The 13,925-nt window shown below is 44.3% G+C and overlaps 1 protein-coding gene across 1 annotated transcript in view; it reads left to right on the top strand.

Moving 5' to 3' along the window:
• DCC (DCC netrin 1 receptor) overlaps window positions 1–11,560 on the top strand; it is a 260,983-nt gene extending 249,423 nt beyond the window's left edge. Inside the window, exons 25-26 of the mRNA XM_026865876.1 lie at window positions 8,647–8,789; window positions 10,722–11,560. Coding sequence (XP_026721677.1) covers window positions 8,647–8,789; window positions 10,722–10,811 — 233 coding nt within the window. The 3' untranslated portion in view covers window positions 10,812–11,560. The remainder of the gene's footprint in view (window positions 1–8,646; window positions 8,790–10,721) is intronic.
• The last annotated feature ends 2,365 nt before the right edge of the window (window positions 11,561–13,925 follow it).

Genomic DNA, 13,925 nt, shown 5'->3' with positions numbered 1-13,925 from the left:
TTTTTGGTTTTTTTTTTTTTTTTTTTTTTTAGGGGTGGGGGAGACGTTTACCGTTCACACTAAAAAAAAAAATCCCAGTGCCAATATAAAATACGAATGTAAAATACAAATGAAAACCTAAAACTGTTGCTTCTAAATTGAATTCAGTCATTGAATTTAAAGCTGAGAACTCTTTTTGTTAATGGGGTGTAAAAATCTACACCGTAAAAATCAGGCATAGGGTTTTTTTGTTGTTTTTTTTTTATTTTTAATTTTTATTTTAATTATGAGTGTAAATGAGATTATGGACTTCTCTTCATCATAGTCTACAGTAAGCAAAGTCTATAAATTCACTGAAAATATGGGAATGATTCATTCTTGAAGCTTTTATTCTGAAATCCTAGCTTCTCGCATTAGGAACTCCCCGATTCAAAGGAAAATTAATCTTTTATTTCATAAGATTTTACCTCCCTTCCATTTTGAAGTCTTTTTTTTTTTTTTTTCTTCAACGTTTCTTTTTAGGAAAATAAACTTTCTCTGTTCAACTGAGTGATAATAGTGACACGGAAGTGTCCCGAAAGGGTCAGTCCTGTCTATAAGAGAAATCTGTCCACAATTGTGAAGCTTAATTAGCGTGTAGACAACCTGAGGCACCTGAGTTTTCTCATTAAAATCAACGGGACTACAGGAAGGTGTAAAGCGAAGTGTGGATTTAGGTGCTCGTCTGGATAAATGAACTGATTCCCCTGTGATATAAATGATCTGTTTCAATACAAGGCAGCGGTCAAAGCATTTAAAAAAAAAAATCGGGATAATTTTACTGTAAATCCATAGACAGATTTAACGATGGGCCATTCTATCACCCTGTGGTTTATAAGCAAACTTTTTCCACTGCATGTGCAGTTTCCCCACGGGCATTGGGCACTCGGTGTGTGTGTTATCACTGAGCAGTTGCAGCCAACGAGTCACTTTTGCCCCAACCGTTTATTTAGTCCACGTACCATTTCCTGCAAATAGATTAAAAACCATGAAGAGCAAGCGAGAAGACAGAGATTAAATCTGATATTTCCACATATTGGACCGGTTTGTGGGTTTTTTTTTCGGGAAGTCTCCTCTCCAAACTCCCTGGTTTTATACTTTTTTTTTTTTTTTTTTTTTTTTTTTTTTTTTTTTTTTTTAAGTTGTGGCACGTAACAATGTGTGAAGTTCATCAGTGCTATTTCAAAACCCTCCCCAACAGGCAGCGCCAGTACTAGCTTTGGCCCCATATTGGGGAGAGCGATTAAACGACCTTTTTCTCTTTTCTGTTTCATTTTTCTTTTTGCTTTATTTCTTCTACTATCAAATATTTCTAAATTAAACCTCGCCTCTTTTCTAAAACAATTTCCCTTGCAGAACGAGCCCAAGCCTCCACTGATTATCACCTCGGAAATCATTTTTAGAAACTCAATTTCGTGACGGTAATTTTTTTTTTTTTTTTCCCACCTGTAATTTAAAACAGCTGAGTCTTCAAATAATATTTTTCCTGCAGTTCCATATTCTGTTCCCCTGAGAAGCAACGTGTGGAACATCCTGCCATGGAGCTACAAGTGAGCTCAATTCTACTTCATGTTTCAACTTTTAAGTCGCTTAAATTGATGCTGGTTTTACTGGTGGAAATATCAAATAACCTTTAAGTGGCATTCGAGCCTTTTGCGATCTTCTGATGGGTTTTTGTGAGAAAATCACCTCTTCATACCACACTAAACCTCACTTAACAGGGAAAAACATCTGGCTTGGCAATGCTATTCAGCCCTCCTTCCCCACCCTTGAAATTCAGGCTGCCAATCTCCTTACTGTCAGAAGCGTCTGGGACAGACAAAATTCTGGAATCATTTTAATTTTCCGAACTGATTGCTTGCACTTTTGCAAGCTCTGATATCTCTCTGTGGAAGCATCCTTGCGGATTCCTCCGTGCCCACAGATCTTCATTAACAGAAGCAGCTCTTAATGACACAGAAAGTTTTTGTCTATTGTTGGCTCGAAAAAGCTGTGGGAAAAAAAGTGGAAGATGCGGGGCCAGAAAATATTATCTTCATTTAGTTACAAGGCTGACATTATCTTCTAATTTTTCCAGCTTATTTTGAATTTTATGGTCTCATTATACAGGATTCATCCTCCAAGAATCCTCTCCATTTTTACGAAAAGGCTTGTTTGCACCCCAATAGATAGATCAGTTTTCATCTGCCTCTTCAGATGATCTTCATCTGCAGATTGCATTCACATCTTGGATGTACGCCCTGTCTGTTGGGCTATTGGATAGAGAAATATATCAGTATCCCCAGTTCGCAAATTTTCTATTTAAGTTTCCAAATTGGTTTTATGAAACTTGACTGTTTTCAGAGGTAATCAGTGGTATGACAAGAGGAGAAAATGTTTCCCAGCAAGAGTGGTCCGAGAGTGGAAGAGGCTGCCCAGGGAGGGGGGAGTCCCCATCCCTGGGGGGTTTCAGGGCCATTGGGATGAGCTGTGGGGGATGTGGGGTAGGGGAGAACTTTGTCGAGTCGGGCTGAGGGTTGGACTCGCTGATCCCGAGGGGCTTTTCCAACCTGAAGGATTCTGTGGTTCAGTTTGCCTGATCCAAAATATTTTTTTTTTTTCTGTCTTGAAAATCCTGAAGCGGCAACACAAAAGTTAGCTTTAAATTAATCAAATACTGAACAAAACATTTTGTCCAACTCTGGAATTAATAGACAAAAATGGCTGCATGTTTAAAACCAGTAGCCTATATAGAACACAAGGCATCTCACTGCAAAATCCTCTTTTCAGAGCATCTCCAGCGTCCTGCCTGCTGTCACACATTGCGTTTGGTGATGGTTGTACGTGTCGACCGAGAGCAGACTATTAGGAAGGGAAACATTTTTGAAACGAAGATAAACATTTAAAAAATTTTAAAAATTCCTTCCTATAGCTGCGATCGCTATCTGCTGGTTTAGCCCAGATATGTCCTTCCTGAGCCCAGGTGTGAGCTTGATCCACATCTCGTTGAGTTCGTAGTTAACTTCTTTGAGGCCCATAACCCACTTGGTAGGCTTGAAATCGGCAGCGTGCAGGCTTTTCTCTTCCCTCATTTCCTGCCGTTAGACCCAGGAGAATTTATGGCAAAATTTCCTGTTCCTTCTTCTGAGAGATATGACTCATTCCTAGTTAATTTTAGACTTCTGATGAATGGGTTTCTGCTCGATCCCAGTCACATCAGCTCACTGTGCCGCCAAAGCGGAGAGAGATCTTCCGAAAGGCAATTCATCCAACCTCTCGGCTGACGTTGGAAGACGCTGCTTTCCACAGATGATAAGAGATGAAAGAACCCGCAGGGACTCGTCCCTCACTTTCAAAGAGCTGAAGAAATGAGAATTGCAGCTGAAGGGGTGTGATACACAGCCTGGCCTCCTTGCTGGGAAAGACTGAAAGTTTGCGTGAGCAGCAGAAATGTCCCTGCAGATGTCTTGGTGTTACTCCAGCCCCAGCTCTATTTCCAAGCTCTTGCTGGTAATAGAATTCATAATCAGACACCTCTTGTCTGTATCAAAATATGAAGGATTGGTCCTGGATCCGGATCTTGAGGAACTCCACTGGTAGATCTCTTCTACTCCAGTGCTCTCCACTGAGCGTGATTTATTGTCTCGCCTTAAACTAGATCCTTTCAATTTTTTAATAAATTTTCTCCACTTTAACTCTTTTTTTTTTTTTATCCACATCGCTGTTTTGCATCGCCACCCAAAATGCCTGAGACATGTGAACCACACGAGAGTTTTTGGTCTTCAGGTTGGATGCAGAACCCAGATCCATTGAGTGTGGACATAGGGGGTTTTGATACTGAGTTTGCAGCTCACTGTCCTCCCCGGAGCTTCTGGCCTTTGGAAACCCTGCAACGGGAACAGCAGGAACCCCGAGCCCTCTGACCGAAATAAGTTGTTCTCACCTGGCAGGGTCCATCATCTTACGTCCCACTTCACAGAATCACAGAACTGTCTAGGTTGGAAAAGCCCTTGCAGCTTCTCCAGTCCAAGCATGACCCCCCCCCTGACCGTTCCCAGCTCCCCCAGATCCCTCAGCGCTGGCTCAGCCCGACTCTTCAACCCCTCCAGGGATCCCGGGGACTCCCCCCTGCCCTGGGCAGCCCATTCCAACGCCCAACAGCCCCTTCTGCACAGAAATCCTTCCTCAGAGCCAGACTAAACCTGTGCTCCAGACCCTGCCCCAGCTCCGTTGCCCTTCTCTGCCCACGCTCGAGTCACTCAATGGCCTTTTTGGGGTGAGGGGCCCAACACTGAACCCCCTCAGCGAGGGGCGGCCTCCCCAGTGCCGAGCCCAGGGCTCAGATCCCTTCCCTGTCCCTGCTGGCCACGCCAGCGCTGACACCAGCCAGATATTGAACATATCTTGAAATCCAATAAAGCCAAAGCATTGCTCTCAAGAGGGTGGATGCTATATCAGTTTTACTTGGTGTCCATCATGATAACACATGGCACAAATGGGCGTAGAGTTAGAATCCCCCTTCTTTTGTGGCTTGATTCAGGACTGTGCTGATGCTCAGTGCTCCTGAAGTGCCAGGGCTGGTACTGCAGCGAGTTCAGCGTGGGCCCCGGCGAGGCGGCGGTAGCTGGGCGTCGCACCTGGTAGCCATATATCATCTAACTAACGAGCCGGTGAAGTGTTTAATAACCCCACGGAGAAAATGAAACTTTTAAACAATAAATCCATGCTGGGGCTGCTCAGAGATACCCCTGATGGGCATTGTCACCTCTTGCGGCCTCAGATCCAAGGTTTCCTCTTTGTTTTTTTTTTTTTGCTTGCGGGACTTCCGCTGAGTTGAAGAACATTAGAAACCCAAGCGATTTTAATTTAATTAGCAACTCGTTTGCATAAATTAGTTTATTTAGCACGTCAGCCTGCGTCCAGGATTCTCTTTGAGAGGCCTGCTTGGCCTTTTTAACATCCTTTGGGGGAAGAGGGCTCAGCTATTGTGCTAATTCCGCGTTACCTTGGAAAACGGTCGCTGCCGTAAAACCTCTGCTGAAGAACTCGAAACACGCAGCTACGCGTAAGGGAAATTTTCTCAAGTTTCCTTTTCGTGGCGAGCATTACAACCTGCCTGTTGCTTGTGTGAGCTAAAGGGCAAAAAGGTGCACGAACCGAACTTACTAATCGTCATTATGGCTTCTCATTAACAAAATCCAGGAGGGAACATCTGTCTTTGTGCAGGGAAGTGGGTCTTTAAGTCCAATTACCGCAATTAATGAGTTACATTTGAGAAACGTGATTTTTACCGTGGGATTTGGAGGATTACAATAGCGACGCACTCTGCATTTCACATGAGCTCCTCACCACCACATCAAATATTTACTTCTCCACCAGCCGCTGAAAAATCAAACAAGTCACAACGCGAAGTCACTCGTATAAAAAAAAAAGCCGCTAAAAAAAGCCGCTTTGGGTCCATTATCTAACCGATAAACAGCACGGATGCTTTTTTTTTCTTTTTTTTTTTTTTTTTTGGCGGTGGCTGTGTCTTATCAGTTACTCTTCACGTCACGGTGATATCCCGGGACGCAGTCTGGATTCCCTGTAACAGGAGCTGGATCAATCTCTCTTTTGCAGCGCACGCGAGCGTTACTTGAGTCAAAACACCACCCCAGCTGCCAGCTGCAGGGGCTGTAAGTGCAGTTGCCTTCTTTGCTGAGCGCTGCAGGTGTTTTCAAAGCAAAAATATTGAGAAAGTGCAGTCTGGGCACCAGGCAGCTTAGGGTTAATTTGCCCGCGGTGCTACCTTCCTCCCTTTATTTTATTTTTTTTTTTTTAGATTCGGGCTCTTGCATTTCTCAGTGTGGAAGTGTTTGGAGTGTTGGTGTGTGAATAGTGAATATTCCTCCCCACACTTCTTTGGAAAAAAAGTGGGGTTTTTTTTATTAAGAAATGGAAGGGAAAAACATTTTAAAAAATATTTGAATGTGCAGCGTTTAGAAGATTGAATCTTTGGGGATAGCTGTATCTTCTACTTTTAGGCTGAGATACAGGAAAGTCTGAAGGCCCAGTTATTAAAGAAGACTTTTAGCTATTAAACTGGAGCTGGAAGAGCGAGGGTATCTTTGTGGTGATCTCTTTTAGCTTGTATTGAGCTTTCAGACATTCATAGCTCCAGCTAGGCAGGAGTTATCTGCGATTCTCAGCCTTACAGAGGGGGTGTTTATGAGTCTCTACCTCTCTTCCCCCCCTCTTGCAGCTCTTTCCTGGAACTTACTTTTAATGAACTCGCTGTTGGCAGCTCGGTTTCGGGAGGGATTTTGTTCTCTCTTCTGCTCCATTGTGTTTTCTCTGCCTTAAACTAATTAAAAATGTAAACACAGTTCTTTGAAATACAAGAAAGTTAATCTTCAGCTCTTGTCTCCTGGCTACTGGTGGGAGCTGTGAGGATACAGACAGCTGTCATGACGACACTGATTTGGTGGGATTTGGGGAGCGAGAGCCGTGGCTGCTCTGGCTGCAGCAGCTCCCGCCTTCCTGCGCTGGAGTTACTCTCCAGGTGCATTGATTTCATGATACGGTAATGGTGTCTAAGAGAAGAGAGGTAACCGGGCGGGAATCCAGGGGCGAAGGAAACAAAACGGGCTGTTCGACTTCAGATTCATGAAGAGATGGTTTGGGTTTGCCTGAAAACTGGGTGGGTTTCCGACCCGAGACGTGGATTTTGGAGGGAGCCCGTGCACATCCCATGTGGATGAAGACATCTCCCATGCTCCTGGTCCCTGTGTCTCAGCTCCAGAGCCACGGGCGTCCTTGTAGAAACTTGTCCCATGGATACCCCTTCCTCAACACGTATTTTACGGCTGGAGTGTCTCACGACTTTTTTTTTTTTTCTTTCTTTTTTCTCTTTCTGTGTCCAATTCTGATGCAGTGGCCACCAGCCCACTTGACTGACTGAGGCTGATGCCTTTTAATATCTCTAATGAGCCCAATCAGCTACTAAAGCAATGGCTGTTGTTATTATCATCATTATGGTACACATTTCCATAATAGAAAAAAAAAAAAAAAAAGTCGTGAGACACTCCAGCCGTAAAATACGTGTAAGGTGGTAGTGGAGAAAATAAATAGGAAAAAAAAAAAGCTCTTTATTTATGATTTGTCTTCCTGATTTCAAATGGGAGTCCAATGAGCAGAGTAAAAATTATGCCCACGTCCCATGTGAGATGGAAGGATGTCCTGCGAGACTCCAAAGTGATCCCCGGTGTCAGAGGGGATCTGCTGTTACCCCCTGGGGATGGCTGGAGGGAGCTGACCATCCCTGGTAGGCGATGCAGCCTGCCAAGGCTCTCTCCATCAGCCTGGAGTTTCCCTGTTTAAAGACATGAACACGAAACTTGCCTTTAGGGCACAAGTCGACGTCAAAGCGATGTGATATTGATAGCGAGAAAGTAGGAAGAAGAAGTTTTGGGGACGGAGGGGGCTGAAAGAAACGCCTGAAGGACTCACTGGAATGAGTTTGGCCTTAGCGCGGGTCGGAGGGATGTTTAAGCAGGATTCCTCTGGCCGCAAGAAAGCTTGTAACTGCCACCCCCATTTTTGGCCTTGAATTTACGATGCACGAGAGACATGATCTTAGTTTGGCTTTGTATGGTGACTTTGTTTTGAAAACTATCCCCGTGTACTCAAAATCAATGTCTTGGGTGCTTCTATTCCAACTGACAGCCCTCGTGTTTCCAGCAGCGTCTTGCAGAGCGTGGAGGCGGATCGTTCAGGACAGAGGTTTTGTTGTGTGACGTTTCGAATCATTACAAGAGACAAAGGATTTTTTCAAATTTCCTCTAGAAGAGAGCTGAGACATCTCGGTGGGTGCGTCTTTAAAGGGCAGCGCTTCACACGGCGCTGAGGGTGACACTCTTGTGCCAAGCAGCAGTACTTGGGGCTCGGAGAAGCAGCAGGAGTTTCAGCAGAGCTGCTGAAAAACGGGAATCCTTTTCTGTCCAAAAAAAAAAAAATATTTTTTTTTCTCCCCCTTCCAAACTGGGATAAAAAGCCAGAAAGAACTTTTTTTTTTTTTTTTGAGAAAGTTGAAATACAATTTTTAGTTTAGCTTGTGCAGTGACCCATCTGGAGGGTTGCTGTCAGCTGGAGGGAGTTAGGAACAAAAATAAGTGACAACTGTGGAAATAACGGCCATTCCCCCAGCCTGGCCACTGCTCGCTTCGGTCTCACTTTCCCCCTCAAACACAGTGCCAAGCTGACAGTTCCCTGCCAGGCAGGGGCCACAGAGACCAAGTTTTCATTATCTTCCCGGAGTGCCAGGTTTGTAGGTGTTTTTCCCCAAGAAAATTTCGAGTTTCCGTGTGAAACTTTTGTTTCCGCAGAAGAGCGTTCGTCATCAAAAAGTCAACTGAAAATTGCAAACCCGCCGTGACTCGTTGGGGAGCGGAGCCCGTGAAATAGAATCGAAGAGTTCTGAGGAAGCGTTTGTGCTGGCTCTGGTGCTCCTCCAGGAAGAAGTGGTGGGAAGGGGACTGTATGTTTACAACAGAAAACACAAGCAGCAATGATAAAACCAGCTGCATTTTGCCTATAAGCTCCAAATTTCACTCCAACCCCCTTTTTTCCTTACCTACGGCTTCTCAATGTGACTTTTTTTTTTTCTTCCAGGGCCTAATCTCCCCAAGGCTCAGGTTAAAACAGCATCCCTTGGCTTGGCAGGAAAAGCCAGGTCACCTCTGCTGCCCGTCTCGGTGCCCACGGCCCCGGAGGTCGCAGAAGAAGGCCACAAGCAGACGGAGGACTCCGCCAACGTAAGAATCATCTCTCAGAGCCTTGCGGGGCTCATCACCACCGAGTTATAGTCTCTAATCCCCAATCCGCACGTTAATTTTTAGATAACGACCTGTCCCTCCTTACCTAAGGTATTACACTGCAGCTGATCGCTATTAGAAAGCTACTAAAAAGTTCTGGCAGCTGGTAAAACTTTGCCGTCGGCTTTAATGGACTTTAGAGTGTGTGATAGAGGGGAGAAGCGAGTACTTAAATTCTGTGTTAATATTATCCACGGGACAACTCGCAGAGCCTCTCCTGAGCGCCCTGAGATACTGGGAGAAGAGAAGGAGGGGGTGAGAAGTGCGATAAGGGAAGAAAATAATTTTGGCAGGAAAAAATGAGTATATAGTAATACCAGATAATGGTGAGAAAAACAGCATTGAAGGAGTAGATAAGTGAAACCGAAAAGATGGTGAAATTAGAATAATCTTTCTGCTCCTATTAAGGCTCCGTTAGAGAAAGGTCTCACGTGATCCAGAAGATGAAACAGTGAAAAAGAAAAGGACTAAGGAAAAAAAAAAATGTATTAAATACATGTTGTGTATCACCTCTTCTCATCTACTTGCACAGGAGAATTTTTTACGAGGGACTATAGCAACGATTTGGCCAATATTTTGTTAGCGAATCCTTTTACGCTTTCATCCTGGCTAAAGGGAAAGACAAAAGATTTGCTTTAGACGTAGGTATGGAGGGTTTGGGCTTGCCTAATTAATGCAGGACAAGAGCGTTCGATTCCTGCTTGTCATTTGCAACGGCATAAAACTCTACTTCTGCATACGGTCGCAGAAGGATTCTCATGTTTTGCTGGGAAACGGGGACGCAGGGCAATGTTAAAGACGTGGAACGTCCTGCTGGAAGGGGAATGGGAAGAAAAAAACGCCCTCTGGGGTAAAATTGGAGGTGTAAGGAGTGATTTAGCCCCGGACATTTGGTAACACAAAGGGCAGTTTCAGCTCTCAACACCTTCTTTCATCACAGCAGCACGATTTAGCCCTGGGGAGAAACACTCCTCAAGTCTGCGGGCAGTTACAGGTGATGACAGTGCAACAAGCAGCTCATCAGGTCATCAGAATTTGGGGACAAAGGCTAAAATCAGGGGATTGTTGTTTTTTGGGGTTTTTTTTAAGCTTGACTCTGCAGGTGCTCTTTTAAGCTGCCTGCCCCGTCCCACCTCATGGCCTGCAGGGCTCATACAGCACTGTCAGATCTTTTACTGGGTAAAACCCACATAAATAACTAATGCTTGAGCTCCCTCTCAGCAACTGGAAGAAGAGTCACTAATCTTGCTCTTTCCTTCGTAATTGTGGAGGTCAGGGGTTTCCAAGAACAGATGCCAAGCTGATAATTTGAGGTTTTGCGGCAGATGCGCAGTTGACCCTACCCCAAAGGATTACTTTCCTCCAGGCCAGTTAAGCGCTTCTGAAAACTATTCCCAGTCCTCTGCTCCCACTAAAGGCCATCGGGTAGGAATTCCCACCCACCAGCAAGGGTTCCGAAGTTCAGCTAATTGCTGGATGAACTGTTTCAGCCTGCCCTAAGAGGACATGTTTGGATGAGCGTTCGATGTGTCTGTTGGCTGCTAAAAGAAAAAAAATAATTTAAAAAAAAATCTTCAATTTTTGAAAGGGGTTCATATTTTGGAGAGGGTTTTTTGAGGGATTGTTAACATTTAGCATTGTTTTAGCTTGGCCACCCCTGGTTTGCAGCTCCCGTGTTAAGCCCAGAGAGGTTTTGCTATAAGCCTCAGCCCATCCTCGAGTATTTCAGGTCCCCGAAGATCGTGTGGGGACGCTGTGCCGGTGGGATGGCCCTGGGAGGTCCCTGCCACGAGCCACGTCCCCGGCTCTGTGCAAGGGGTTCTGGTTCCCATCCTGCCGCCCACTTCTCTGTGTTTGTTTGTTCCCTCACAGGTTTATGAGCAGGATGATCTGAGTGAACAGATGGCCAGTTTGGAGGGGCTAATGAAGCAACTCAATGCTATCACAGGCTCAGCCTTCTAACAGCTCTTGATGAAGCGATAATTATCCCGGAGCATTGCAGCACACCAGGATTTCACACATACCACCCGCGTACACCACCCCATAAAGTCATCTTGTTCCCGGTACCACTCATTCAGTGCAAGGAAGATCCCTGCAAAGTCCTAAAAGGGAGGGAGAAAAAGAAAAGTCAAGAATAATAATGGAAATGTTACCGAACTGTAAATCTGGCATCTAAAAGTGATGAGAGCGTGGCAAAGCGCATGATGTCATCGCCGTGGAGTCGTAGCTGATGCCACCAGATTGCTCATTTTGATCTACTAGTCTTCGTAGAGCTCAAGGTGTCATGACTAGCTCATGTTTTACTCCGTAGAGGTTTGTAGCTCTTTGTATAGATCTAGTCTTACCTCATGCAAGTATGTTTTTAAACATAGGCCATTCCTTTAATGAGACGGTGTTGTAAGTCACTTGTTTGTTTGTTGTGCTGGTTTTTTTTTAAAAAAAAAACAAAAACAAACAACACGTAATTACTGACTACAGAAACAAATAACCACACCACCACACCAAAAATTCGGAAGTTTTCCCCAACAGCACAACAAAAATGAAAAGACAAATTACAAATTTCTTTTATCGGCTCCGTCACTCATCTCGCACGAGCAGTGGGGATTAGGGGAGTTGCTGTAAGATTCAGCCATTTTCAGCAAGCGTTTGTAAATCCTCCCGTAGTTACTCTTTTATGTATGGCAAACAGAGAACCAGGAATGTAAAAAAAATAAATAAATAAAATAAAAGAAGAAGAAGAAGAAGAGAAGAAGAAGAAGAAGAAAAAAAAAAAAAGTCTGTATTGGTGGCCTGCTGCCAGCCAGCCAGTGTACACTTGCAAAAAAAAAAAAAAAAAAAAAAAAAAAAAAAAAAAAAAAAAAAAAAAAAGAGGACATAATATGCAATCTTCTCTGGCACGCGGCCATTATGCGCTTGAGTTTGTCATAAAACACGTCGGCGTAGGGGTGGCCTTTGCCCCGTGGTGACACTGGGAAGCATTTCTGGGGCCACCACGAGCTGGAACAGAGAGAAGAACGGAGCTGAAGTTTCCCTGAGCTTTTCCCATCCACCCCACATCCCCCGGGACGGCTCCGCTCCCAGGACTCGTCCACCCGGGATGAGGATGGGTGGAGGATGAGGAGGGCAAAGAGAGGACACGAGCCTGGGCGAGGAACCGTAGAGGCTGGTAAATGACGGATAAATTAATTAGGAGGGGGTTTGTCTGCAAGCGTAGCACTTCCTGGTTGAGGTTGGCAGTACTCCACGCGAAGAGCAAGAAAAGAGCAGAGAGCAGCCGGGCGCCATCTTTAGGGATTCCCTCCCCTTGTCCTCGCGCTTAGCTGCGCGTTACAGTGTTTATTGACAACCATAACGCGTTGAATTGACTAAATTTTGTGTGCATACATTTTATTGCTAAATTTTCAGCTGCATTCAGCGTTAATCCCTGTTTATGCAGCTGAATCACCAAAAGGGAACTAATTTGCATATTTATCAGTTAGGAGGCGGCAAAACCCAATAAGAGAGTTTCAGATGAATTATTCCATTCAGCTCTGCCTTTGATTTCAAGCTTGAGTGGGTCATAATTTTAAAAGAGCATGGAAAGGATAGGATCTTTACAACCTAATAGCTCCTTTTATTAGGTGGGTAATTATATGTGAATCTCCGAATAAAATATTTTGAGTAAAATGGCACTGCAACAGAAGTAATAATTCAGATTATTTCCTACAGCCCTGTGCTGGAAAGGAAATCAGATGTCAAGGAGGAATTCAAGTGCTTCACTGGGATCGCTAGCGTGTTTGTGCAAATGCTCCTTTAAAAATGCCTTGTTATTCAATTTACTGAGATTTTTAATGAAATATTTCTCAAGAGTGAGGATATCTTGTTTGCATGGCAGGCCGAGCTTTCCAGTTCTGAAAGATTTGTCACCCAAAACCTCTACTAAAAATAAAACGATCAAATCTGTCCGGATGAAAACCCAGCTCAGCTGTTAGACCGTATAAAATCACTCCCTCCATTTTAACTCCAAAAAAAAAATCAAAGCTTAATGCAGCTTTTGAATTGCTCCCCGGCCATATTTGCGGAGATTGACGTGGTCGAAATAGGAACACAGGGTCAAATCTGTCTCGCGCTTTATCGTTTATGAAATATCTCTTACCCCGGATTTGCAGCTGGGAGCAGAACCTGCCCCCCCCCCGACTTTAAAGAGCAGCTCTGCACCTTTTTAAACACAGAAAACTAATCCAGGATCAAACGTATCACAATCCCGAATCGCCTAAACTAAGACGAGTCACAAAGAGGGTTTGCAAGTTGGATTTTGTTTGGTTCGGATACAAGGGTTGTAGCGTCCAGACGCTTTGGTATTGATCAGCCTCTTCGTTTGGTTCAGGCACCTCCGACTTAAACGTTAAGCCCCCGAAAGATTGATCTGGCGCTCTCTTAAGCGAGGCCTTTCTTCTGCCGTTTGAGCTGTATCTGTTTCCAGGCTCAGCCCCTTTCAATCGATGGTCGACACTAAAACAAGTCCTCGTGTAACTCTCCGCAGGAAAAACAACAACCACCAGCTCATCCCAAGCAGGACACAACCGCTTCCCACCCCCTTGCTAAATAAATTAGCAAGAAATTTCTGCTTCGGTTGAAGTTCAGCATGAAATTATTCCAGATAAACACTGAGTCTAGAGTTAGGTTTGGGTGTTTTTTTTGGTTTTTTTTTTAATTTTCCTTCAGACCTACAGCCATAAAAGGGTTGTACCCTTCTCCTCTGAGTCACGTGACACTCAGTTTGGGTGTCGCTGTAGCCTTGGAGACATCCCCAACCTCCATTAGAGGGTGATTTTAGTACAATATCTAATTAACAAGTTGGCGTTTCTTTTAAAATTTCACCTTATGTGTCAACTACGTAACTTGCAAAACTCAAGCGCTTTAGCACAAAGCTTCCACATTCTATCCTGCTGGTGCTCTATTTCTTTGCAGTGAGCTTGGCTGAGAATTTCTTTGGATTTTTGATTAATTCCTCAGCTGCCAGACTATTTTTAGCCCGTGACTATCTTAGCCATGGACACTCCCAGGAAAAAAAAAAAAAAAAAAAAAAAAAAAAAA

This window comes from Athene cunicularia (genome assembly GCF_003259725.1).
Source record: "Athene cunicularia isolate RWA chromosome Z unlocalized genomic scaffold, athCun1 chrZ_part1, whole genome shotgun sequence".
Lineage (NCBI taxonomy): Eukaryota > Metazoa > Chordata > Aves > Strigiformes > Strigidae > Athene > Athene cunicularia.
The sequence above is the reverse complement of the archived record's forward strand: the minus strand, read 5'-3'. Positions and strand labels throughout refer to the sequence as shown.